This window comes from Lissotriton vulgaris, chromosome 12 (genome assembly GCF_964263255.1).
Source record: "Lissotriton vulgaris chromosome 12, aLisVul1.2, whole genome shotgun sequence".
Taxonomy (NCBI): Eukaryota; Metazoa; Chordata; class Amphibia; order Caudata; family Salamandridae; genus Lissotriton; species Lissotriton vulgaris.
The window spans coordinates 702,836,635-702,863,143 of record NC_141700.1 but is presented as its reverse complement, the minus strand read 5'-3'; the positions used below and the strand labels follow the sequence as shown (position 1 = coordinate 702,863,143).

The following is a 26,509-nucleotide window of genomic DNA, read 5'->3' as shown; positions in this document are numbered from 1 at the left end:
GTGATTTGTAGGTGGATCGAAGGTGACGGGAGGGGCAATATTTTTTAAAAAGATCTCTGATAAAAGAAGGGCCAGAGTCGTTCAGAGAACGGAACAGAATACACCCAGCCTTAAAGGCCACACGTTGCTCAACAGGCAGCCAGTGTAGTTGCTTAAGGCCAGGTCTGATGGATTGCCTCCTGGGTATATTCAGCAGCAGCCTGGCAGCTTGGTTCTGAACAAGCTGGAGGCGTTTAAGCTCACCAATTTGGAGGCCGAGGTAAAGACTGTTAGAGAAGTCCAGCCTGGACAGAACCAAGGAGAGGACAATCTGTGTGAGGGCTGCTGAAGAGAAAAAGCGAGCAATTTTTCTTATTTTCTTCAATTGAAAAATGCTGGAAGATACCACCGCTCCAACCTGTCTTTTTAGCGAGAGATCCTCGCTGATAAAAATGCCTAGGCTTTTGACCGCGGAGGATTTAGTAGGGGGGGCTCCCATGTTAGTGGGCCAGAAGTTAGGGTTCCAGCTTAGTGGGCTCTGTCCGGGCAGGACCAGCTCGGTCTTGCCCGGGTTGAGCTTCAGATGATTGCAGCTCATCCAACTCAGTATGTGGGACATGGTTCTTTGGAATACGTCCACTGAGTCAGTGTTGTTGAGGGGGAAGATGAGCTGCAGATCATCCGCATAATTGAAGATGGTTACATTAGCATGACGCAAGGAGTGCAAGAGAGGGCGTAAGTAAACATTAAAAAGAAGGGGAGATAACGAGGAGCCCTGTGGTACCCCGCAGGTGGTGGGTATAATGGGAGCGGAGAAGGAGCCGAGTCTGACCGATTGTGTGCGGTCCGAGATAAAAGAGCGGATCCAGCTCAGTGCAGGGCCCCTGAGACCTGCCTGCTCGACACGGTCGACCAAGATGGTGTGGTCGACCGTGTCGAACGCAGCAGAAAGGTCCAATAGTACAAGCGCCTGATGGGTTCCTGCATCTGCATTCCGCCTCAGAGTGTTTAACACCGAGAGGATGACCGCCTCGGTGGAGTGGCAAGGGCGGAATCCTGCTTGATTCGGTGCCAGATATTCAGATTTTTCCAAGAAGCTGGAGATAGTTTCGCACACATGTGACTCCAGCAGCTTGGCACAGTATGGTAACAGCGATATAGGTCTGTAATTGATGGGATCTAGCGGGTTGGCTCCTGCCTTTTTTATGAGGGGAACGAGGAGAGCTTTTTTCAATTTGCGTGGAACTTTGCCCTGTGCAAGTGACCCATTCAGTAAAGAAAGTAAGCACTCAGGGAGATTGGTGCCCACTTCTTTCAAGATGTGAGGGGGGCAAATGTCATCAGGAGAGCCTGTTTTGACTTTGGATAATAATTTGAGTAGCTTAATATCGTCTATAGGGGGGAAAGAGTCTAAAGTGGCAGGGTTATAACAGGTGTCAGCAAATAGTAGGGGGGACTGAGTAGTAGAAATGCTTTGCTTGATCTTGCAAATTTTATCATAGAAAAAAGAGTTGAGTGTGTTGCAGAGCTCTTGGGTGGGAACCATAGGGAGGGAGGTTCTGTCGCTAGAGCTGAGATTTTCCACGATGTTAAACAACTCTTTTGACTTGTTTTGGGCCTTGAGAATTTTATCTGAGAAATAGTCAGTTTTGCATTTGAGGATGAGATTTTGGTATTCCCTGCGGGCCTTACGGAAGTTGGCTCTGTCATGCTCTAAGTAGGCTGCGCGCCATTTGCGCTCCATTTGACGAGTTTTAAGTTTAAGGGCTTTTAGATGAGATGTGAACCATCTGTGAGCATCGTTGGGGCGGGAGCGAAAGAAGTTAACGCAGGGGGCGTGAACTTCAGCTGCCTGCCTATCAGAAGCTTTCTTCTAGAACTTGGTCATCTGGTTCCTGATGGCTAGAAGGCATAAACCACATCTTGGGGCAGGGTTTTTTTGAGAGCTGGTTCCCACTCTTCCTTGAACAGACTAGGAGGTCTCCTAACAGGGTGATGATCCTGACGTTCAAAGGGTTTAAACCCAACTCCATTTCTGTGGCACATACCTGTAAGCAACGAGCAGGCATGGTAGGAGGACAGCCCACTGCCACTTCATGGGCTCAGCCAGGCCCATAATCATGCTATTTAGGGTCTTGCTGAACCTCTACACAAGTCCATTGATTTGTGGATAGTAGAGTGTGGAGAACTTGACGGTTACACCACACTCCTTCCAAATTGACTTCATGAGCACAGACATGAAGTCGGTCCCTCTGACAGACACCACCTCTTTCGGGAACCCCACTCAGCTGAAAATCCCCATCAGGGCCCTAACTACTGCAGGTGTGGTCATTACCCTCACAGGGGTTGCTTTTGGGTACCTAGCGGCACGGTCTACAAAGACCAGAATAAACCAGTTGCCTAAGGCTGTCTTGGGATCTAAAGGTCCAATAATGTTGATGCCCACCCTTTTAAAGGGGGTGCGAACAACAGGTAAGTGCTGCAGGGACACTTGTAGCATTTAATTTACAGTTGCTGGCTATATCATATAGGCAGCACTACAAGTGGCATATAAGTAAATAGAATAAGTAAATTGAATATTCCAATTAAGTGTAGGTCAAATTTACAATATTTATGGGAGTGAGCACAAGCACCTTAGCACTGGCAAGCAATGGTAAAGTGCATAGAGTCCTAGGGCCAACAAAAGCAAATTTCAGCAAAATTGATGGAAACATGCAAAAAGGTTTGGGGAAAGACCACCCAAAGACCCTTGACTGCTTTAACTTGCACCTAGTCCGGCAGCAGGGAACTACACATACCAAAGCAGCCTGACACAATTGGATCAGGATCCTCAAAGATAACTGGACCACACAGCTCCAAACCCACAACTTCAGCGCCTGGATTACCACCTGCAAAGGCACCCTTGCCCCACTCAAAATCATCACCACCTCAAGGATCAGACCTCAAGCTAGTCTGTCCACTGGAGAATTACAATTATCTCAATGACTTCAGGCAACTAGAATGCCAATAGAAACACCCCCACAACGTACATGACAAAGCACTCACAGATCATCCCACCAATTCTACTATGTGCAACTGAGATCCACCAAACGCTCAGCTCTAACCCAATGAAATGAGAACAGCTTCAATGATGACAAAGACATTTTCACCACAGTGAAGGATTTCACTTTCCGCACCAACAGCTCCACAACTATCACCCCATCAGAGGATCTCTTCACCCAGCTTTTTAAATGTTTCTATCACTAAATTTGCACTATACACAACAACTTTGCTCCCCAACTGGACCTTTTTACCTGTGTTGCTCTCCCCAAAGAGATGAACACTCTGGATACTGATATGACATTCTGGCCTACCATCACCTCGACAGAAAGCGCCATGCTCAATAAATTTGGAAAACCAATTGGACCATTGCCCACACATCATCTTCGTCAAAAGACCCGTCCCCGATCTGTGCTTCACTCAATGAGCCGCTCACCACTGACTCTTGCTTGGATACTTAGGAACATACCACTATGCCACCTCTTTTGAAGAAACCCTCAGCACACCCAAAGACACTAGCAAACAACAGACATTATCTCCATGCTTTCCTCCATGGAAAAAGTCCTGGAACAACTGGTCAACACATCTCAGACTGATCACTTCAAGGACACTCACCTCCTGAACTCCTCTCAATCCGGATTCAGGTCCATTCACAGCACTGAGACCACCATAATCACCACCACCACCAACATTAGCATGATTATGGACAAAGGATACAAGGAGGCACTTACCATGCTCAACTTCTCAGCCACGTTCAACACTGTCTCTCACCCCATCCTCATGCAACGCCTACAAAAAACCGGCTTATGCCGACCCGCTCTCTGATAGATCAGCTCCTTTTTCACTGGACGCACCAAGTCTGTCAGCTTGGCCCCTTGCACATCTGCTACTGACAAATTGATCTGCGGATCCCTGACAGAACCTCAGTCAGCACCACACTGCTCACTATCTACATGACACCACTAGCCAACATCATCAGAGCCCACAGAATCAGCATGTTCCAATAACACCAACTCATGCGCTCCCTCTTCAATGACAACCCCAAGAATTGGTTGTGCTCCTTGAATATCGAGTCAACACTATCATTGGGACCGAACACAGAGGACAGAATACTGAAAATAAAATAACAAGAGGTAAATAAGTCTAGATGTTCTATTCCTAATTTCACATATATGCACCTATCTGGTACATATATCTTCAAGGTATGTAGATGTGGAGTTAGGAATAGTAAATCTACGCTTCCCTATGCTCATTTACCTTTTGATATTTTGTCCTTCTTTATTCTATCCTTGATTTTAGTATGCCACAATGTTGTTGGTTTCAATATTCAGTAGTGCAACTCAACAATCGGACGAAGGTCGTTGCTTGCATGTGCGAATTTGCTAACTGGATAAAGATCAGCTTTACAGGATAGCCTGTGGGCAGGGGTTTGGAACTGATTAACCTAAACAAAAGCCTACTGTGTCACAGCACAGGCAGATGTAGCTAACACATGGCTTAGCCCTTCCCTTTACCTAGTCAGCAGACACAAATCTCAGTGTGAGGGGAATTGCACCTGAACGGGTTTAGAGTGACCCAGGAGGAGTGGACTGCTCATTATTCTAACAACATCTCTGTGTGGGTACACATGCTCTGGACAGGGGGGACAGGGTTCTGCCATGTTGTGGTTAGGTAGAGAGGTGCAGTGTGGGATTGTTTACTGTAAAGCAAAAATCAACTGCCACAAAAATGGATATGGTTACCCTTGGGAACTTTTTTACTATTTGTCAGGGTATGGCCAGGATTCTGCTTCACCCACAAGCTATTACCAGGCTTAAATGTAGCAACACTGGGTACCTTTTTGCAAAGCACTCTGGACCTGTGGAAGAGCAGAAGAAGGACAGCACCCCATGTTAAATTCCTATGAGGAGGCCTAATGGGATGGACCTGCTCTCACTTGTACCGGACCAAATTTTTACCTCCAAGCATCAGTTGGCTGACTATTGGCTTGGCTACAGGGACATACAAAGATGCAAGAAGTCCTTTTCCTGAAAATACCAGCTGACCAGTTCCAACTGGACCTGCCCTGGGTCCTGCTGTTGGAGTGAGTCTTGACCCCCAAGAGTTGTTCTTGAGATCCGGAACCAGTGGTTGAATCAAAGTGTACTTCTCCTCACATCCTAAGAAAACCTGTTTTTTGTCATCTAAGACCTCAGGAGGACTGGGAATATCTGATGAAGGTTCATTGCCTCTGGGTCACAGAAACACATTGCTTCCACTCAGAACTTTTTCACACTAAACTTTTCACAGCACCATATTAATATTGGTGGGACATTGCAGAGAAGCTATCCAGTCTTGTGAAGCCCTGTTTGGCTGCAGCTTGTAGCCATGCCCAGCTGCCAAATCCGAGCTCCAAAAATGAGACTAAGTTTCAACATAGAAATGTTCACTGTGGGTAGGCGCCAAATGTATTTGACCAATGAGGTTTCTTGGGTGCAAAATTTTATTTTTTTCTAACTCTGAGCTTTCCTGCCAAAAGTCAACAGCTTCATCTGATGGTTATTCAACCTCGTGGAGCTCTTTGAACACAGCATGCTGCCTTATTCATGTTGAGGAATGGATGACCACTATCCACCTTCAGTTAAACAGCAGCAAATCAGAGATTATGCTCTTCGGCAAAGTGGCTGAACACTGGACAGATGATTGGTGGCCAACTAGCCTAGGTAGCTGTCCAGTGCCAAAGGAATCAGTCCGGAATTTGGGCTTTTACATGGATAACACATTATCCATGAAAAATCAAATTAACCTTATCATAGGTACCAGTTTCGGACTAATGCGTAGTTGAGGAAGATCTTCAAGTGGATTCCTGTTCAGGCTCAAAAACCCTTGGTCCAAGGTCTAATCATAAATCGAATGGACTATGGAAATGCGCTCCTGGCATCCATAAATGAACACTACCTGAGCCGGCTCCAAGTTCTTCAGAACACTGCCGCGCGTTTGGTTCTCAACCTCCCGCAAAGGACTTCATCAGCTGCATGCTTAGGAAGCCTTCATTGGCTCCCGGTAAAAAAGCGTATTCTGTTTAAAACTCTGTGCTTGGTCCACAGACATATATATGAGAAAGGTCCCAGATATAGGTCAAAAAAACTAAGATGGTATCGATCGCAAAGAGAACTCAGATCCAATAAGGAATTTCTATTGACACCCCTAAGAATACATATGTCCAGAAGCAGCGGCCGTGCTTTTTCTTCCTTGGCTCCCGCTTCATGGAAGAAAATGCCCCTTCACCTCCGTAGCATCCCCGAACACAGCTGCTTCCGCAAGAAATTAAAGACCTGGCTCTTTGCAAATTAACTGCCCTACCTTTTTACCTTTTTGTCAGAGATGTCTGCAAGCGCCATGAGACTCACTGGATGTGATTTGTGCGCTATACAAATATCCCTGACTTGACTTGACTTGCCATTGCGGAGGATTTTCCAAGGGACAAATTTAGAGTTTGGCAGCTGGGATACTCTATGAATTCAATTCAATTTTTTATTTGTTACGGAACTCCTACGGAGGTCCACAAAAATAAACCAATACAATAAAAAAAGACATACATTAAATATTTTTTAAAATACTACAATAAATTAAAAACAGAGGAGAGAGGGAAAAACATGCTTTGTGAAGGGTACAAAATTCTACATTGTCCACTGAATGGCATTACAACATACAAACTAGACACTTTAAGAATTTACTAATCAATGGCCAAAATGTTTTAAAAAATTGAAATATCTTATCGCAAACCATTTCATTTGGTGGGGACAAGACACAATATCGAGCCTCCTGAGCAGAATGAATATTACATTTGGTGAATGAAGGTCTTAAAAACATGCGCCTAGCCCTTTGAAGTTCCGGACACACAAATAGCATGTGATTAAGTTTCTGAATTTGTAAAAAACACAATTCACAGATTCTCTCCCCTCTAGGAATGTTTTCCCAAACACCAGTCACTTCTCTCAAGGACAACAGGTTGGTTCTCAAAAGTAGTTTCAACCTTCTAATCCCATGTGGGAGATTCCATGAAAGATAGGGCTGATGTCTACTCCCCACAACACTCCCACAAGCCACCTCATTATGCGCTTTAGATTGACTTAAGGCTGTGTCTCTTACCGTACTAATCAAGCTTACGGACTTCTTTAAGAACGACTTCGATACAGGCTTTGGCATGGGTGAATCACAATTTAAACTGAGCCCAAATGAATCATTTGCGTAAGCAAATGATCTGAAGAAAGCTGATTTATCTTTTAGTTTAACAAAGATTTCCATTCTCAAAGCTGCCCTAGGGGTGCCCTCATCCCCCCAGAAGAGCGAGTTCCCCCACCTCAGGAGCGCTGCCAAGGATGAAGTATATGAAGAGACCAGATTAAATTCCAAGCGTAAAACATGTGGGGGAGCCAAAGAGTTTAAATTACAAATTTTGTAAAATTAAACAGCCTTCAGCCTTATCAAATGCGAGCCAATAGTTCCTATCCAATACTTCTGTAGCGTATGTTTATGAAGGGGGAACTTTAACCTTAAATACTGACAGAGCATGATTAAAATGGCGTCTCCCACAGGTTTTGTAAAAAATGTTTAAAGCTCCCGCCTGTGTGGCAGCCTTACCAACACACTGTTTAATATGCTCTGAGTCTCGCCCGTTTTTTGAGAAAATCTTCCCCAGATACAGATACAAGTCAACCGATTTAAGTTCTTCATGTCCTAACACCCACTTATACCCTTTCTTTATTCTGGGACCTTTCATGCAGAAGACTAAAATTTAGCTTTTAGCAATATTGATTTTCGGAAAATGGTCCTTGGCATATTTGGTCAGGGCATCCAAGCAACGTTGCAAGCCAATAATTGTTAAGTCAAAAATTACAACGTCATCTGCATATAATAGGGAATCAATGGACATTGTACCAATTCTAGGGGTGTCCCCTCTCACTGAGTTTAACTCGCCGGAGAGCTTATTCATATAAAGGGAAAACAAAAGAGGGGCCAACAGGCAACCCTGCTTAAGCCCGTTATAGGTCTTAATCCTACCGGATAACCCCTGCGAGCCTCCCATCATCACTTGACACCAGGTGTCTGTATGTAATTCTATTATAAGGCCTAGGAGGTGAAGTGGCATACCAAGATGGGAGAGCTTTAGCCATAGCGTCTGACAATCCACTTTATCAAACGCCGTGGAGAAATTGATGAATGCTGTGTAAACTGACATGCTTCGTGAGAAAACATCTTTCTCTACGACGGCCTGGACAGCTGCCATGTTGACCAGTATTGCATGGTTCTTTCTGAAACCTGCCTGTTACTAGCGGTAAGATATTCTGGTCATGGTCCCATTGCTGCAGATGATGAAGTATACTTTTTGGGAATACTTTGCCCGATGTGTCCAAAAACGCAATCTGTCGGAAACTAGAAGGTAAACTTTTTGGGCCCTTTTTAAACAAAGGAATTATAATACTTCCCTTCCAAGAGGAGGGAATACTAATTGTTCGAAAACAAAAATTAAACAATGGAGCCAAAAAGGCTTCCATGCAGCTGATTCCTTTTTGATTAACATAATTGGAATACCACAATTGTTTTCTCACTATCACACCTACCTCAGAGGTATTTTTTTGCATCCAAAATGAACATCCATTTGCTTTGTTAAAGGCCACGGAGCCCTGGCCCAAGTTACCTTGGTTCAGTGCAGGTAGATGAAAGGCCAATATCAAGCTTGTTACGAAGTGATCACTCCATACTGACAGAGAAACCTTTAAGTTTTCACAGGCCCCAAACATTTGGTAGGAAACAACCACATAGTCCAGTAGGTTTTGTGTATGACAGGATTAAAAAGTAAATTGTGCTATTTTATTAACTGGCTCCCTCCTATTTAAAATGTCCAAATCTGCACTTTTAATGCTTTCAAGCAGGAGGAATCCCCGTTTATCCGTTTTTATTTTATACAGTAGAGAGGAATCAGGAATATGCCAGATTTCCTCTTTATCTGTGTAAGCATAAATCTCCAGAGCAGCATTGGAGATTTTCGCATTTTAATTTCCCACTTGTACCACTAAGTGGCATTCTTCCATGGTAGCTTTCTCATTATTATATAAACAGAGTGTGCTCAGCAAATGGTTGAAAATTTTCCCAGGGTGGATATAAAACTTTCCACTAGAATGAAGGTAGGCCTGCCAGACTCTCCCAAACATGCCAGCTTTAGGCAAATACAAAGATTTCTATCACAAACATGACTGATATCCCATCTCCCTAATTTCAAGTGCATTATATTCATTACACTTGTAATATAAAGGATGGGACATTTATCACGTTTGTGACAGAGGATCCAGTCTGACAACTCTAAATCAGGCCCTAAGTGCAAAGATAAAACTTTCAACTGGAAAAAAACATGGTATCTGTTTCCTACCCACGCCTTAAATCGCATCTATGTATCGGTCAAGTGCAACCAGATGCACCTAAGCACTTTTTTGTGCTATTTTTTTATTTTAACTTTTACATTTCATATTCTGGCTCTCATTATTGGATTTTGTCATGTTGTTCATTAGATTATTCTCTATTTTATTTTTATAAATTGGAGCAGCCTGTCTGCTCTGTGCCATAGCTACAACAGTATTATATGGTTCCTACAAATTAAGCAGGATTGTGTATCTAGACAACATAAACTTCAGAATATGGGAACTTAGTTGTTCACACATATCATCAGAAAATGTTGGCCCAGTTTCCGAGCTAGCTCACAGTGCCCATCTGATCCCACTAACCTTACCATGGTATTAGATGGTATCTACAGCCTTGAACATGACCACTCTTATTCCCAAAGGAAATTGTGCAAACAGACCTACCCTTTCATTGTTAGTTTGCATGCCCAAGGCAAACACAAAAATAGCTTTCCAAACATTTATTGAAACAATCATATTCTTGTATAGAAAGTATGAGCTGCGATTATTCGGTAGATGAAGCGGGAAACATCCTTTACCCCGCATGTTTTTACTCAGCATGCCATTACCCCGCATTATTTACTCCTTATTAACTTTTACAATGCAGGGCTTTACACCACAAAACTGTTACAGCGCATTCCCCAAAGTAACGCCCCCTGGAGTTAGAATAGTAAATGTTGGAATGGAGATTGCATTGTACCAGATTGAGTTAAAAGTTAATGCGGAGTAAAATATGTGGGGTACTGGCATGCAGAGTAAAAGATGCAGGGTAAAGTGACCTGTTCAGATGAAACAAAGCATGGTAACCAGCAATACAAGTATAGTAAAAAAGATAAACAGTTCAACCATGATAACAATATTATGTGGTTATACTCCTATATATTACTACCTACACTATCGAGAGCATTGTTGAGGTACCCTGCCAAATCCATTAGGCTAGCCTAACCTCCTATACCCAATTATGATGTGTTTGGAAGCTGCTATGTGTAGAGCAGACTATCGTATTTTACAGGATTGTGGTCTGAGTCAGCAGGGATGCATCTCAGTCACAGTACATCACGTTCCAGGATAATCCCCACAGAAGGGCTCATCTGTCAAATGTAGTACAGAGGCAGTTTATACACTAAAGGCACTGTTCGTCTCGCTCTGTGTCAGAAGTGCAGAGCTGATGCAGTGGTTTGTCTAGAGTCTTAGAGCTGTTTCCAGCTGAACAACCAAATGCAAGGGCATTGCGTTTAATGTGCATAGCCTTGGACAGAGTGTAGGAATGCCATGATAATAAGACTTACTGAGAAATTAACTACATTTCCAGGAGCTTCTCAGTACATTATTGTGTAAGTGTAAAACATGAGAAAAAGATGTCAAGTTAAAGTGTGAACCAAAACATGGAGGCGCAGCACGGGCCCTAATATACATTATGACAAGGGTTTGAGTTCAGGTTTAAATTACTGACACCTTTAGTGTACCTGACAAAAGTGATCTTATTACTTGTGGAGGGCTACCATTTAACCCAGCTAATAATCTACTTTCTCATAGCAAGAATCTGAAAACCTGTTATTATCAATAGGCCCCAGCCATGTCTGCAGCCTCCTTTTTATGCACCAGGATACCTCCCAGCTGATATGTGTGCCATACAAATACACATATTATAGCATAGCTCTGAACAACAGTAACAGCAGTCCCGCAGTCCCATCCCTCGCCCCCTGCCATCTCTCAAATGATAGAGCTCAGGAAAACTAATCAGCAGTCTGCCCTTCTCAACAACAGGACCTAATCACATTTCTAAAGGGAGCTTCAGCTCCTCTTTCCCCACTTCATGTCTTAGTCTCCTCCCCCAAATTTCAGGAATGTCAACAATTCACTTTCACTGCCTTTGAAAATACCCTCACTTACATCTTGTCCACATGAGCAGACCAAGGGCTTCTAAAATGGAATTTACAGGCTTCCCTTACTTTGGTGTACTTGTGCATACAGTGTTTTCACCACAGGGTTGCACACATGCACAAATGCATAACATGCAGTGTGATTTTAGTACATGGACCTGGGATAGTGTTTAGCAACAAAACTTTAAGTGAGTGGACCAGTAGGCCTACACTACTGTGACAGAGATAAAAAGTCCTGGTTACGATGACTAATTAAAAAAACATGGTATGCTTCCACCGCTCTACAAGCTAAACCTATGGCAGATGTGGTAGTCTGCTGTCAAACAAATGAGGACATGCAAATTTCAGGACTTCACTCACATCAATGACAGCCCTTGACCTTCACACATACACTAGATTAGCATGAGGCTGGGGCCAAAAAACAGAATGGCCAATACTCACTGCAGGGCAGTGATGGCGCATGATTATTGAAAGTCTGCTCAGAAGTTTAATAATAAACATAATTAACAGTGTGAACATATATTAACATGTGAAAATTTCAAAAGAACAATGTAAAAATGTGAAAGAAGAACACAGCACGTTTAGTAAACAGAAACTGCAGTGAATAAACGTGCACGAAGCATGGAAAATATGAAATTTATGGAACTTAAATGACATGAGAGAGAAAGTTGATAAAGGTGCTAAAGCAAAACATATAAGTGGAATTTAGTAAATAATGATAATGAAAATGCTTGAAGTAAAATGTTTCATGATTATGTTTTCTTCTTTATAACAAGAAAGTAATAGATTAAGTAATAACTCACATTTTAAAATTGGGTTACGCTTATGAGTCTAATCTGAATAATGAATCCTTATTTATCATTCTCTGATGTATTTTTCCTCTAATTTCTTCACTAGTAATGTGTGTGCTGTATTCTTCTGAAAAACGACAATTTTTGTTTTCCCTATGAAGACCTCAAACCTTGCTAGAATTATTTTTGTTCCTTTCATTAGACTAGGACTCAAAAAAATGTATTACGTCCTTTGATATTTCCAAAAATGCAGATTTATTTGTTTTAATTGTGCATAATATATCACTAGATTTTCTTTTCTACTGTTAAGAGTATTTCTTTCTATGAATAATAGTGTTGACTAAAATGTAAGCTGATGTGAAAGCAAGCATGAGGACATAAAGAAGTTTCAATTTCCTTTCCTGCTTCCTTGGAGCGATGACATCTTTCTAAATAAACAATGGACTGTCTTGTTATAGTTCCAGATGACATAGCTTGGAGAATGATCACCTCATGAATTTAACCAATGGAATAGTGCAGAACTGTGAAATGAAACAATTAGGGGTGGGTGGGATTGTGAACATCTTGGGGTATAATTATTTCCGTGAAAAAAGAATTTGGCAGTAGCTGTTTCTTTGAGAAGAGAGCCCTTTGGTGCTGTATTCTCTCTATGCTACGCTGGCTGGCTATAATCCATGCAAATACTGGGTTTGACATACTGTCAGTAAGTACCTGATTTTCCTCAAATAATAACTATCCTGATTACCTTGTCCTTCATCAGCTGGTGATGTTGCTCAAGCTATACCTTTTCAGCTGAAGGATTATCTACTTCTAACTATTGTACGCTGTGCATTAGCCCTTTGATCTTAGGTTCATATGAAATCTGAATTGCATATTGATATTGCAAGATTTATTTCCTTTTGTCTCTCTCTCTCCTCTCACACTTGTTATTGATTATGATGTATTTGCCATGAACTGTATTTACTTTTTGTAATTTTGCCTGTAACATTGAAATATTACAAAATTGACATTACTAATGTATTTGGTGTATAGACCATTCCTATTTTGACATATTTAGACAAAAGAGACTTGATAAGTATCAAGTTTGTCTTTATTGATGTGTTATTCAACATAATGCTTATTGTGACTGCTATTGTTGGGCAGGCTTTTCCTTCATTATATGTCCTCATGAGAAATAGCAGCCGTCTCTTATTATCTGAGTCCCTAGTTGCTCTCCTAAAGATCTATCGGAGGACCAAATTTATGCAAGTAGTCATTGAGTTTTTTATAGGCCCAAACTCTTAGATGTAATAAAGTTTCTATTCATGATATATTGGAGATATTGTAAATTAGTATAAATGTTACACCGCTTCTGCTGGATCAGTTTCTGGTAGCGTTCTCCAACTTGACATCACAATAGTATTTGTCGTGCTGTATCATAAGATGGTGTAGTCTGGACTTTATGAGGTGGGCATTACTTACTTACAGTGTTCAGTTGGCAACATGGCTTGGTTCTGCTTACTAGGTGGAGCCATGGTATGGACTCATTAAAGGTTTAGGTCTTTTCCCATGGATATTAGGAAAACGTAATCAGATGGTTCTGCATAATGCTTGAGCCTGTGACTTACTATCACTTCAGGCTGTGTGCTGAATGGAAGTAACATCACTGTAAGTCTTAGGTTTTTAGCCATGGTTTTCCAGAAACCATCTAAAATGGAACTGTGGAAAAGGCTATTCTGATACCAGCACTTAACTTCATTCCACTTTACTCTACTTAACTCTACTTCACTTCACAGCTTGTTCTACTAGTCACTATTTGTGTGACAGCTTGTTCTTCGTCACACTGTGTTTTCTGTATCACATCTTTTGTTTGTATGTCACACTTCATTTGATGATTAACGTTTTCTGTGTCACACTTTGTGTTCTGTCTAACCATCTTTTTTGAGTCACAGTGTCTTCTATTTTCTGGATCACAAAGTGAGCTGTGTATGACACTGTGCTCCTCCCAGTCATACTATGGCTCTCACTACCAGTCTGGTGAAGGGGACAAATTGCAGTATGGAGTTAAACTCTGCTGGATCATGAATGGCTCATGGTTTTTGCATCAATTTTTCCCAGGTTCAGGAACACTGGACCTGATATTAATGGCAATAAAAAAGAACTGATGGAATTGCGGTAGGATTCTGCTGCAAAAGCAGCTAGGCTTTGTCCGCCGGCTCTGCCTGAACTCCTTTTCTGACAAAGCATCAGGGCCGGCACCTTAGCTAAGGCGGAGGAGCGTCACCCCACTGCTTAGCAGGGGAGAAACCCATCTCAACGCATGCATTACGACGTGTGCGTTGAGATCGCTTGCACTTACAACGCACACGACGTTACGACGCGTGCGTTGTCTATGCACGCCATTACGTCGCATGCGCTTTCAGAATGCATTCATTCCCAACGCATGGGATGTAATGGACATGCACCGACACGGGCTATGGGGGGCGTCGAGACGGACTCCGAGGGATACAGACGACAGGGAGACAACGCTGGAACAACGACAAAGAGACAGGTAAGGATGCCGCTCATATTGGGATAAGGGCTTCTTGTAGTATAGGTACTGTTTTGGGCTTGGGAATTAGGGCTTAAGGCTATTTTTAGAATAGTTTCTGTTTTGGGGTTCCGTTAGGGCTACTAGGGCTTCTAGTAGAATAGGTGCTGTTTTGGGGTTGCGTTAGGGCTACTAGGAGAATAGGTGCTGTTTTGGGGTTGCTTTAGGGCTACTAGGGCTACTACTAGAATAGGTGCTGTTTTGGGGTTGTGTTAGGGCTTACAGCTTCTTGTAGTATAGGTGCTGTTTTGGGGTTGCGTTAGGGCTTAGGGCTAGTTGCAGTATCGGTACTGTTTTGGCCTTTGGGGATTAGGGCTTAGGGTTGAGGTCATAGTGTAGGCTTGCTTTACTGTTTAGGGATTAGGGTTTAGGGAAGTGTTAGCGTGCCATATTGTAGGTTACTGTTTTATGATTCAAGGATAGGGTTTAGGGTCGGGTGAAGGGAAATGCGCATAGGGGTAAAAATTGCAATGTTAAAGGGGTGTCTGTATGCGATGTGAATGTATTTTGCATGCATTGCTATACAAATGCGACATAATGGTATGAGTTGTGATTACTCACGATCTAAGGGGACATGCAATGTAACAATTACAATGTTATAGCATACGATGTAAGTGTTTGCGATGTACCACCATACATCCCTTTGCAGCAGTGTTACGAAATGAAAAATTAATTGATACCTCAATGTCATCATTTTATTTTTTCTTGCTGCAGAGGGGGTGGGGCTGCTTTACACAAGGAGCAGGGGGAGAGTGGTGGGCACTCTGTAAAGTGTGCATGAATGTGTGACTGGCCGTCTTGGGGCCTCTACATGTTCTCCACGCAGGCTGCATTACAGCCTGGATGGAGAAAATGCCCAGACTTTCAGTCCCCATCTGAGCGCAGAGCAATGGCACTCAGACCAAGCACAACACTGCACGAGCCTGGGTGCTTCCTGTTCCAGCTGACGCAGAGGAGAGACGGAGGAGAGACGGTGAGTGCTTTTTTACTTTCTTTTTTTACACCCCACACCAGTCACCGCCACCCACTATCCATGCCGGCCGCCCCTGTAATGCATGTGTCTTTTTGCTAGTTCACTTCAACCTCTTCCCTTGCCTACCCCTCCCCACCCTCATCCTTCCTCTCCGCCCCTGCAGAGAATCCTTTTGCACCCATTGTTGCTCCATTTACCACCAGCTCTGACTGTTGCCTCCTACTAATAATTAATCTCCAAAATTTATATTTATCATTGTCATCTCTAAAAACAGAAAATAAAACCCTAAAATGTCTTAGCCTTCCCACCAGGCCAGACCATGTGTCTATTGCTGCTGAGTGGGTGTGTTAGGATTTCATGACGCTGACACAATAAATTATCAAATATATTAAATCATCTTACCTTACAGATAGTATTTCAACGTCTTTAAACCCTGGCACATTTCTATACACCTTTACCATCTGGAAAAAAACAAGATAGATATGTAGTGGGTGCTTTGCTGGAAAAAAGTTAAAAGAATGTTTTCTATCTGAATTTTCATTAATATGCTCTAATACATCAGTTGCATTGTCAGTTGAATATTCACCAAAATGTAACATTTTGTGAAGTCCTTATGACTGCATAACATAGGATGATGGATGTGCAGCATAAAACATTTATATTGCATTGGCTACATACATTTATTGGAATACATCTGTTGATGAAATACCTGTGGAAAAACAGTAAATATGCTTTAAAACGAACAGCCTTTGCTGGACAGCACCAACTCTGGCACTCTAACACTTTCCTTCTTGAAATCCCATCTGTTAAAAAGACAAATAACCAGAATTGGAGTTTGGTAAAACCGGATCTTTGTTCTTCTGCAGTTCCCCTGTCCCCTTTAGAGGTGAGCAAAGGACTAGATTCATGTCAGTGACAATTACCAAAGACCCAAGGGTGTAGCTACCATTGGTGCAGCATGTGTATTGGCACCGGGATATACAGCCCTGATGGGCCCCTTGAAACCCTCACAATTGCTATATGTTGCTACTCATAAAGGAGTCCTAGGTTTCCATTTTCCTTGCACCAGGGTCAGAGGCATCTTTGCTGCACTACTGCAAAGATATTCAGACATATTTGTTCCAATTCAGGTTTATTTATTCACAAGTGACTTTCAGCAACGAGGTCCAGCCCCCAAATATTTTCCCTTAGATGCTCCGCACCATAACTTTTTTTCCACATCATAGTTACATCTTGATCATTTCACGAACACTAGACTGAAAAACTCTACAATTTACGACATCAGAACCTCAGCTGGTTCCACCATCAGAACATTATAGCCAGCTGCCCATAAAATTCCAGGGGGCAGATTTATGAAGGCCTTGCGACGCCGGTGCGTCATTTTTAACATGGGAAAAAGTGACGCACCGGCGGCGCAAGTCCTTCCTAAATCTGCCCCCAGATTTGCAAAGCACAACGTATCACACCTAAGGGTATCCAGGTGCTGGGGGTTGAAGAGGAGATTAAGTGAGCTATTGCCCAGAGTCACATGATGCTGATTTGAGCTGCTGCTGCTGAGCTCCGCCTTCCGGAGTCAGAAGCTCTGGCGGCTGTGCCACACCTCTTCCATCTGAAAAAGGCATGCCACAACTTTATTAATATTGCATGGCAATCCTCATGAAAGGCAGGTCTTCTACCATTCATTTTTCCCGCTCAGGACCCACATGATAGCCCTGGCAATTCTGGGCAGAAAAGATTATCAATGGATCCCACACTCAGTGAGAGTACTCCCAGCTCATCAACGCTATTAACCTTATTTGCGTAATGAAACCCCACTAAGGGAGTTTATCTACTCAATACAAAAATGGTCAAGCAGGCTGGCATAAGATAATGGCTCATCTGGCATTACATTTATGATGAAAGTGCTCCTGCTGGGTCATCAAAAGCCTCTATACTTGGAAAGATCTGTCACTGGCAGTCATGGGGAAGATAGCGGGCGCGAAAATGATCCTCGTCCCACAACACCTGTATTTCTTTTCCAACCTCCCGGTAGTTCCCCCCCGCTCATTTTTCAATGACACTCAATGGATGGCTTTGCTCTTGGCTGTATTGACAAATGTTGACACCTACTAGACTATTCTCCCACCGATTCTTAGTACGCCTGATTTTCCCTGATTTGCTTCAAGAATTCTCTCCCTGAAAAATCTCTCAAAAATCTGCCTGTAAGCAGCCATTACATGCTAGACTTATCCTCTGTGACACCCCCAAAGGATGTATTCAGGAGTATCAGCCTAGGAACTAATCTCGGTGAGCCCATACACTTTTTCTCCAAATGAACTAGATTTATTAGCACTCTCTCTTTCCTGTTATTCAGCACATCTACCCAACTGCATCCACCTTCTGACTGCTCAAGTTATTTACACGTTGTATGTGTGAATGGACTACTATCTAAAGGTGTTCCTTACTTCAGACATGCACCCTGACCCTATTCACCCTTCGATATGCCTGGTGTCGTTTTGGACATCTGTATTAATGGAGTGGTACTTATGTAGCATGACCTTAGCTCAGGTATAGGCAGAGCCTACACATGCAATTCAGGACACTTTAAAAGATTAAGTATATACAAATGGTGATTTTGTGGGTGAATACTTTGTCTTAGATTTAACCATCTAGCTAAAGTTCCCCAAAGTCCTGCATCACTAGCCAGAAGAGTGTCCATATGGTGTTGTTTCACAGTTGTAACCTGGGTTGCGAAATGATTTCTTACCTCACTTTTGAAGTTACGTTCAAAGACTTTATACTCGATACTGCTATTATTCATCAGCTGCGGATTGAACTGTTGGTTGGTGATTGTTACCTCGACTGCCACTTCTGCCTGGACAGTGACTGTAAAAAATACAGGAATTCAGTGACAGCCATTCACACGAAAAACACAAATTAGAGTCAAGAATTATTTTGAAAGGGCAACCATTGTTATGAGGGCAAGCATGGGAAACATGTTACACCTACATTGATTGGATCCCTGGCAGAGGTAGGCTGTTCACATACATCATAGAAGCACAGAGTGATAGAAGCAACCACACATCGGTGGATTCAACCTGCGATTGATCTTCCAGGACACAGCATGCGTCACAATACACTTTGGGACATTTTTGTTAACAAAAAAGAAAAATTCAAACAGCTTGTGTCCCCATCACATAGCAACTTGTGAGTTTTGGAAATTCATATAATAAAAATAGGATGGATTGCAAACCACATTATGTTATAGGAAGGCAGAGACTTAAGCCCTGAATCTGAGTGAATCAGTAGGTGCCTGCCATGCACGGTTTTCAGAAAAACTCTTAGGTCCTTATTACGATGTCGGGTGGACTTTCTTCCACCCGACACCATTGTGAAACGGAACCTGCCGATCTCAGGTCGGCGGTTCCGACTACAGTATTTTGATGCGACCGCCCATAGTGCAGTTGCAAACCTCCATTTCTCAATTGAAGCTTGGGGGTCCGGCGGAAAAGGCCCACAGCACAAGCTTTCCATAGAGAAAGGGAGGTTTTGAAACATTCCTGCACAATGTGGCAGGCAACTTGAGGTGGGAACGATAGGTGCCCCCCATGCCCCATTGCAGAGGGCCAGGGGAGAAGGGGGCCTGATAGGGGGTCTCAATGTCGCTTTCCGACAGCCTTTCGATGTCGGAAAGGTCGACATAGAATGGCTATTAGAAACCGACATCATAACCCTGGCACTGTCATTAAGGGATTATGGGGTCTGTCTGACAGACCGCAGGGATTATGCGGTCAGTCCAACAGTCAACACCCCGCAGGTTTCACTCCGATTGCTGCTGGCCGGACTGTAAACCTACCATATTGGGCATAAAGCCTCCGACCGCTGGTCGGAGGCTTTCAACTCAACATCGTAATTAGGCCCCATTTTGCTGTTATTCATCACATGAATCAAATAATGAAACCCAGGATATTGTTATTTATAAGGTGCAATAAACAATTCTGAAATTATTGAGAAATACAGAGCACATACCACCGCTTACCACACTAAAATGCCCATGTATTGGGCCCCTATTGAATTTTAGAACGCTTTACCTGACAAGCTTTTAATGGGGTGCCAACTCTATTACACCTGGGGCAGTATCATGTATTGGCATTGTTGGCACCCAGTGCACCTTTGAAAAGGTGCGCCGGGCGCAAACAATGAAAATGTGCCCCATTTTGGTGAATGCACTGCCCTAGGGGCAGCCACGAACGTGCGCTGCCCTGGGGGCAGTGCATTCATGTGAAAACACAGAGCAGCTGGTCTGTGTCTTCACAGTGCAGGTGGCAACCACCTGCACTTTAAAAGGGGATAAGCGATCAGTGACTTTCCATGGAACCCCCTTTAATCCCTGCAGAGGACTGCTCTGAGGGGGCACACTGACAGTGTGCCAGCTTTCAAATGGCACACTATCAGTGCACCTTCTGAGGGCTTCTTTGACTCTGCGCCCTCGTCTGTAATATGGTGCGGGTGCAAAGTAAAAGGAATTCCCTCATTTGCATAGGGCTTACCCCTATGCAAATGAGGGAACACCCTCTGTTGATAGCGCTGGCGCTTTAAGTGCGCCAGCACTATCCGTATTATAGAAGGGGACGGACAAGCGTCTGCTCCCCCTGTCTATGATACCAAGGTGCGCAGGGGCGCATAAAGCGGGTGCAAATGCCTGTTGGGCCCCGGGGCACCTTATGTAATACGGCATCTGGTAGCTACCGTGTGTGATCAATATGGCACCGCTTATTTTTGTGATCCCTGCACAATTCCAATTTACTGGAGAACTTGTAATAAGGCCCTAAGGCACAGAGTTAGGAAAGAGATCTTGTGCTGAAGCAATCACCTGCACATAGCCCTATGCGGCCACCTGAGCTGACTGCCAAAGAATTTCAAATAGGATTTCTGGTCACCTGATGCCACAGAAAGTACAGCAAGAATGTCAGGGGGTTGCATGTTGTAATGATTCCAATGTAAGAGAATAAACTTGAACACAAAAAACTAGGAGAGACGGGTAGATCCAGTTAATGCTGAGTTCTGACCCACCGTGTCGGTGTCTGGGAACCTTGGGCCAGATGTGCAAAATCTGTGGAATGCAATTTCCCAATTGCAATTTTCTGCACATCTCAATTAGGAAACCGATATTCCTAATGTATGAAACCATTCTACTTTGAATTAGCGATTCCTAGTGGGTAGCAAATCGACCTACCTCATGTATATTAATGAGGGAGTTCACAGTTTGTGAGTCATTAGGAATGATAGCCCACAGGGATGGTGGCCTGGTGGGGAAAGCAGAACACCATGTCAAATTGCTTTTAAATAAAGCATTCTTCTTTTCCCTATTTTACTAAAAGGAAAACCAGATGCATTAAATGTTTAACTTGCCTTTTTGAGGAGAAGGCAGTAGTTAACGGGACCATTGCCTCTTCTTAAAAAAATATATATTTTTTAATTCTCAAAGGGGAGGAGGGGGTCCCCTTTCCATTTGTGAATGGTTTACCACCTCCTTTGATGAGGTGTTAAGATATTAATGTTTTGCGACTGGAATTTGGTTGAAAAACATTAATCTATTGCACTACCATTACGTATGTGGAAGGGATACAATAAACACCCTCCTTCCAAAATACCTTATTGATACTGCGTCGCAAATCCGAATCACAATTTAACATTTGTACATAAACAAAAAGATTTTTGAGATTGCAAGCTGACCGATTTTGCTAACTGGACGGTTTGCAACTTCAAAAGTTCTTTGGTCCTCTGTTCCTTTGACTTTCTGGAGGCTGCACAAATTGTTACATCAAAAGGTAACTGCATTCCAGCGAAGTTCTGCCAGAATGTGAGGAAACAGGAAAGTTTAAAGGCGATTCTATGGTACAGTGCTTGAAGTAGAATGAGAGAGGGAGCAAAAGAAGATAGTATGTGAGACCTCATCTCTGAAGTCTTCCTTATCTAGATGAATTTTTCGAAAAGATCAAAAACATTAAACGCAATGAAGGGAATCAGAGAAATGAAATCCTTAAATGAATCTGTAAAGAGTACCTGTGGCCCTTTCACTCACACATATATAACAAAAGGGGAGAGGAGAGATAGAGTGTATTCGTTCTCCCTCTACAAATTTAGTTAAACAAAAAGAATCCTCTTCTAGATTTTATTAGAGTGGTCCCTACGATGGTGGGGAGCACACAGTGTTCTTTAAATACCCCTCACACAGCAAAAGGACCCTTGGTGTCATGCTTCATCATTGGAATCTTCGCACCCCTCTACGGGATGCGGCGTGCTGCTAACCAACGACTATGTGGGAGCACTTTTATTCACACAGCATGCATTGTGGGCCCTCGTTGGGGAGCACCTGCAACGCGCGCGGCACTTGTTTAAAGCAGGGCGCTTCACAGAGGTGTGACAGATGTGGCGCATACATCAGGCCAAACTTAAAGTTGTGCTGTGGCAGAGAGGCACCAGCAAATAGTGTCTTTGTTCCCTTCATTTCAAACATTTTCAACGTTTTCTACGCAGTAATGACTCTGTGTATGCTCTCATTGTTTTGGGTACCAAGGAGTTTATAGCTGGTCACTTTGTTTTCAGAGCTGTGTTACTGTCAGCTCGCTAGCAGTGAGATGCTCACATCTGCATTTCTGCCCTCTTCCTCTGACACCATTCACTTCAAATAAAAGAGCGGAAAATACAGAACTGAAATTATTTATTTTACTCCACAAAAATCTGCCAAGTATTTGGATGACATGTGAAAGGATCAGGCAGTCCTGGCGTTATAGCCAACATCATAAAGCATCATGGTGCTTGTAGCTAAGCTTTTAACACCGTTTTTAGGGGTTCAAAATCCCAAAATACTGAGTGATATTGGCAAAGAAGCCAGAGTTGGATGAATGCATCACACATCACATTGAACCACTTAGCATGTTTTTAAATATTACAAAGGGGTCTAGTTCGTTTTATAAACTACCGTTTTATAAACTACTTGTTTTACCAAAAACAAAAGTAAACTATATTGGGGAGATTTGCTCTTTCATTCACATCATCCTTGAAACAAGTACTGAACTGTCCTTTTTGTGGAGTGTTAGGGATTTTACCCTCATTTGCTACCACATAACACTAATACAAGGGGAGCAGCAGTTCAGCCATCATTCATAAAAAGAATAGCTAAAGGTAAAGTGGCAGCAGGAAGTGAGCCACAAGATTCTGTCATCCACACAGAACAGGCACAACACAGGTAGCATCAGAGCAAGCTTCTCTTGTCACAGGACAGGCACGGATGATGAAGCACCAGTGCAAGCTTCTCTTGTCACAGGACAGGCACGGATGATGAAGCAACAGTGCAAGCTTCTCTTGTCACAGGACAGGCACGGATGATGAAGCAACAGTGCAAGCTTCTCTTGTCACAGGACAGGCACGGATGATGAAGCAACAGTGCAAGCTTCTCTTGTCACAGGACAGGCACGGATGATGAAGCAACAGTGCAAGCTTCTCTTGTCACAGGACAGGCACGGATGATGAAGCAACAGTGCAAGCTTCTCTTGTCACAGGACAGGCACGGATGATGAAGCAACAGTGCAAGCTTCTCTTGTCACAGGACAGGCACGGATGATGAAGCAACAGTGCAAGCTTCTCTTGTCACAGGACAGGCACGGATGATGAAGCAACAGTGCAAGCTTCTCTTGTCACAGGACAGGCACGGATGATGAAGCAACAGTGCAAGCTTCTCTTGTCACAGGACAGGCACGGATGATGAAGCAACAGTGCAAGCTTCTCTTGTCACAGGACAGGCACGGATGATGAAGCAACAGTGCAAGCTTCTCTTGTCACAGGACAGGCACGGATGATGAAGCAACAGTGCAAGCTTCTCTTGTCACAGGACAGGCACGGATGATGAAGCAACAGTGCAAGCTTCTCTTGTCACAGGACAGGCACGGATGATGAAGCAACAGTGCAAGCTTCTCTTGTCACAGGACAGGCACGGATGATGAAGCAACAGTGCAAGCTTCTCTTGTCACAGGACAGGCACGGATGATGAAGCAACAGTGCAAGCTTCTCTTGTCACAGGACAGGCACGGATGATGAAGCAACAGTGCAAGCTTCTCTTGTCACAGGACAGGCACGGGTGATGAAGCAACAGTGCAAGCTTCTCTTGTCACAGGAAAGGCACGGATGATGAAGCAACAGTGCAAGCTTCTCTTGTCACAGGACAGGCACGGATGATGAAGCAACAGTGCAAGCTTCTCTTGTCACAGGACAGGCACGGATGATGAAGCAACAGTGCAAGCTTCTCTTGTCACAGGACAGGCACGGATGATGAAGCAACAGTGCAAGCTTCTCTTGTCACAGGACAGGCACGGATGATGAAGCAACAGTGCAAGCTTCTCTTGTCACAGGACAGGCACGGATGATGAAGCAACAGTGCAAGCTTCTCTTGTCACAGGACAGGCACGGATGATGAAGCAACAGTGCAAGCTTCTCTTGTCACAGGACAGGCACGGATGATGAAGCAACAGTGAAAGCTTCTCTGCTCACAGGACAGGTAGACGTGATAAAGCAGCAGAGCAAGCTTCTCTTCTCATAGGACAGGTATGGGTGATGAAGCAGCAGTGCAAGCTTCTCTTGTCACAGGACAGGCACGGATGATGAAGCAACAGTGCAAGCTTCTCTTGTCACAGGACAGGCACGGATGATGAAGCAACAGTGCAAGCTTCTCTTGTCACAGGACAGGCACGGATGATGAAGCAACAGTGCAAGCTTCTCTTGTCACAGGACAGGCATGGATGATGAAGCAACAGTGCAAGCTTCTCTTGTCACAGGACAGGCACGGATGATGAAGCAACAGTGCAAGCTTCTCTTGTCACAGTACAGGCACGGAAGATGAAGCAACAGTGCAAGCTTCTCTTGTCCCAGGACAGGCACGGATGATGAAGCAACAGTGCAAGCTTCTCTTGTCACAGGACAGGCACGGATGATGAAGCAACAGTGCAAGCTTCTCTTGTCACAGGACAGGCACGGATGATGAAGCAACAGTGCAAGCTTCTCTTGTCACAGGACAGGCACGGATGATGAAGCAACAGTGCAAGCTTCTCTTGTCACAGGACAGGCACGGATGATGAAGCAACAGTGCAAGCTTCTCTTGTCACAGGACAGGCACGGATGATGAAGCAACAGTGCAAGCTTCTCTTGTCACAGGACAGGCACGGATGATGAAGCAACAGTGCAAGCTTCTCTTGTCACAGGACAGGCACGGATGATGAAGCAACAGTGCAAGCTTCTCTTGTCACAGGACAGGCACGGATGATGAAGCAACAGTGAAAGCTTCTCTGCTCACAGGACAGGTAGACGTGATAAAGCAGCAGAGCAAGCTTCTCTTCTCATAGGACAGGTATGGGTGATGAAGCAGCAGTGCAAGCTTCTCTTGTCACAGGACAGGCACGGATGATGAAGCAACAGTGCAAGCTTCTCTTGTCACAGGACAGGCACGGATGATGAAGCAACAGTGCAAGCTTCTCTTGTCACAGGACAGGCACGGATGATGAAGCAACAGTGCAAGCTTCTCTTGTCACAGGACAGGCATGGATGTTGAAGCAACAGTGCAAGCTTCTCTTGTCACAGGACAGGCACGGATGATGAAGCAACAGTGCAAGCTTCTCTTGTCACAGTACAGGCACGGAAGATGAAGCAACAGTGCAAGCTTCTCTTGTCACAGGACAGGCACGGATGATGAAGCAACAGTGCAAGCTTCTCTTGTCACAGGACAGGCCCGGATGATGAAGCAACAGTGCAAGCTTCTCTTGTCACAGGACAGGCACGGATGATGAAGCAACAGTGCAAGCTTCTCTTGTCACAGGACAGGCACGGATGATGAAGCAACAGTGCAAGCTTCTCTTGTCACAGGACAGGCACGGATGATGAAGCAACAGTGCAAACTTCTCTTGTCACAGGACAGGCACGGATGATGAAGCAACAGTGCAAGCTTCTCTTGTCACAGGACAGGCATGGATGATGAAGCAACAGTGCAAGCTTCTCTTGTCACAGGACAGGCACGGATGATGAAGCAACAGTGCAAGCTTCTCTGCTCACAGGACAGGTAGACGTGATGAAGCAGCAGAGCAAGCTTCTCTTCTTACAGGATGGGCACAGGTGACAAAGCACCAGTGCAAGCTTATCTTCATACAGGACAGGTACAACAAATGCAGCAGCAGTGCAAGGTTCTCTTCTCACAGGACAGGCACAGGTGACAAAGCACCTGTGCAAGCTTATTTTCTCAGAAGACAGGTACAGGTGATGAAGCAACAGTGGAAACTCCCCTTTCAAGGAACAGGTGCAGCAGTGCAAGCTTCTCTCATAAAACACATACTGTTTGGACGTTAGCAGTGAAACTTACCCCTCAGAGGACGGTTACAAATTTGTCAGTAGCAGTGTGAGATCACTTCCTAGCAGAACAGATGCATCATGGGAAATGCAAATTATATTTCACTCTGTCACAAAAGGCAGCCGCAGTGCAGGATTCCTTCTGTCACAGAACAGATTCAGCGTGGCAGCAGGAACCCCAGGGTACCCTTATTTATCGGGTTCGGTATATAGCACCAACTCCTCCTCTTGTCTCTCCCACCCTCTAACTTTCCTCCTGCTCATCACACTCACACCCACCCTGCTCTCTTCTGATCATCTTTTCACTTGCCTTGCTCGTACCTTCTTTTCTCTCACCTTTTTTTCACATACCCCCCAATCTCAAATTTGTCTCACACCCTATTCTCTAAGATTCTCCTCTGTCCCAATAACTTCTTTTAGAGGAACCAATGATGATGGTGCTTTTACTCTCATCCCTATTTAGGAGC

At 43.9% G+C, this 26,509-nt stretch overlaps 1 protein-coding gene across 1 annotated transcript in view; it reads right to left on the bottom strand.

Annotated features, from left to right (window-relative positions):
* LOC147678040 (mucin-3A-like) overlaps positions 1 to 26,509 on the bottom strand; it is a 174,535-nt gene that overhangs the window by 86,728 nt on the left and 61,298 nt on the right. The window contains exons 4-5 of the mRNA XM_086945937.1: positions 18,418 to 18,536; positions 16,074 to 16,132 (exon numbers count right to left, since the gene is read on the bottom strand). Of these exons, the coding sequence (XP_086802063.1) occupies positions 16,074 to 16,132; positions 18,418 to 18,536 (178 nt within the window). The remainder of the gene's footprint in view (positions 1 to 16,073; positions 16,133 to 18,417; positions 18,537 to 26,509) is intronic.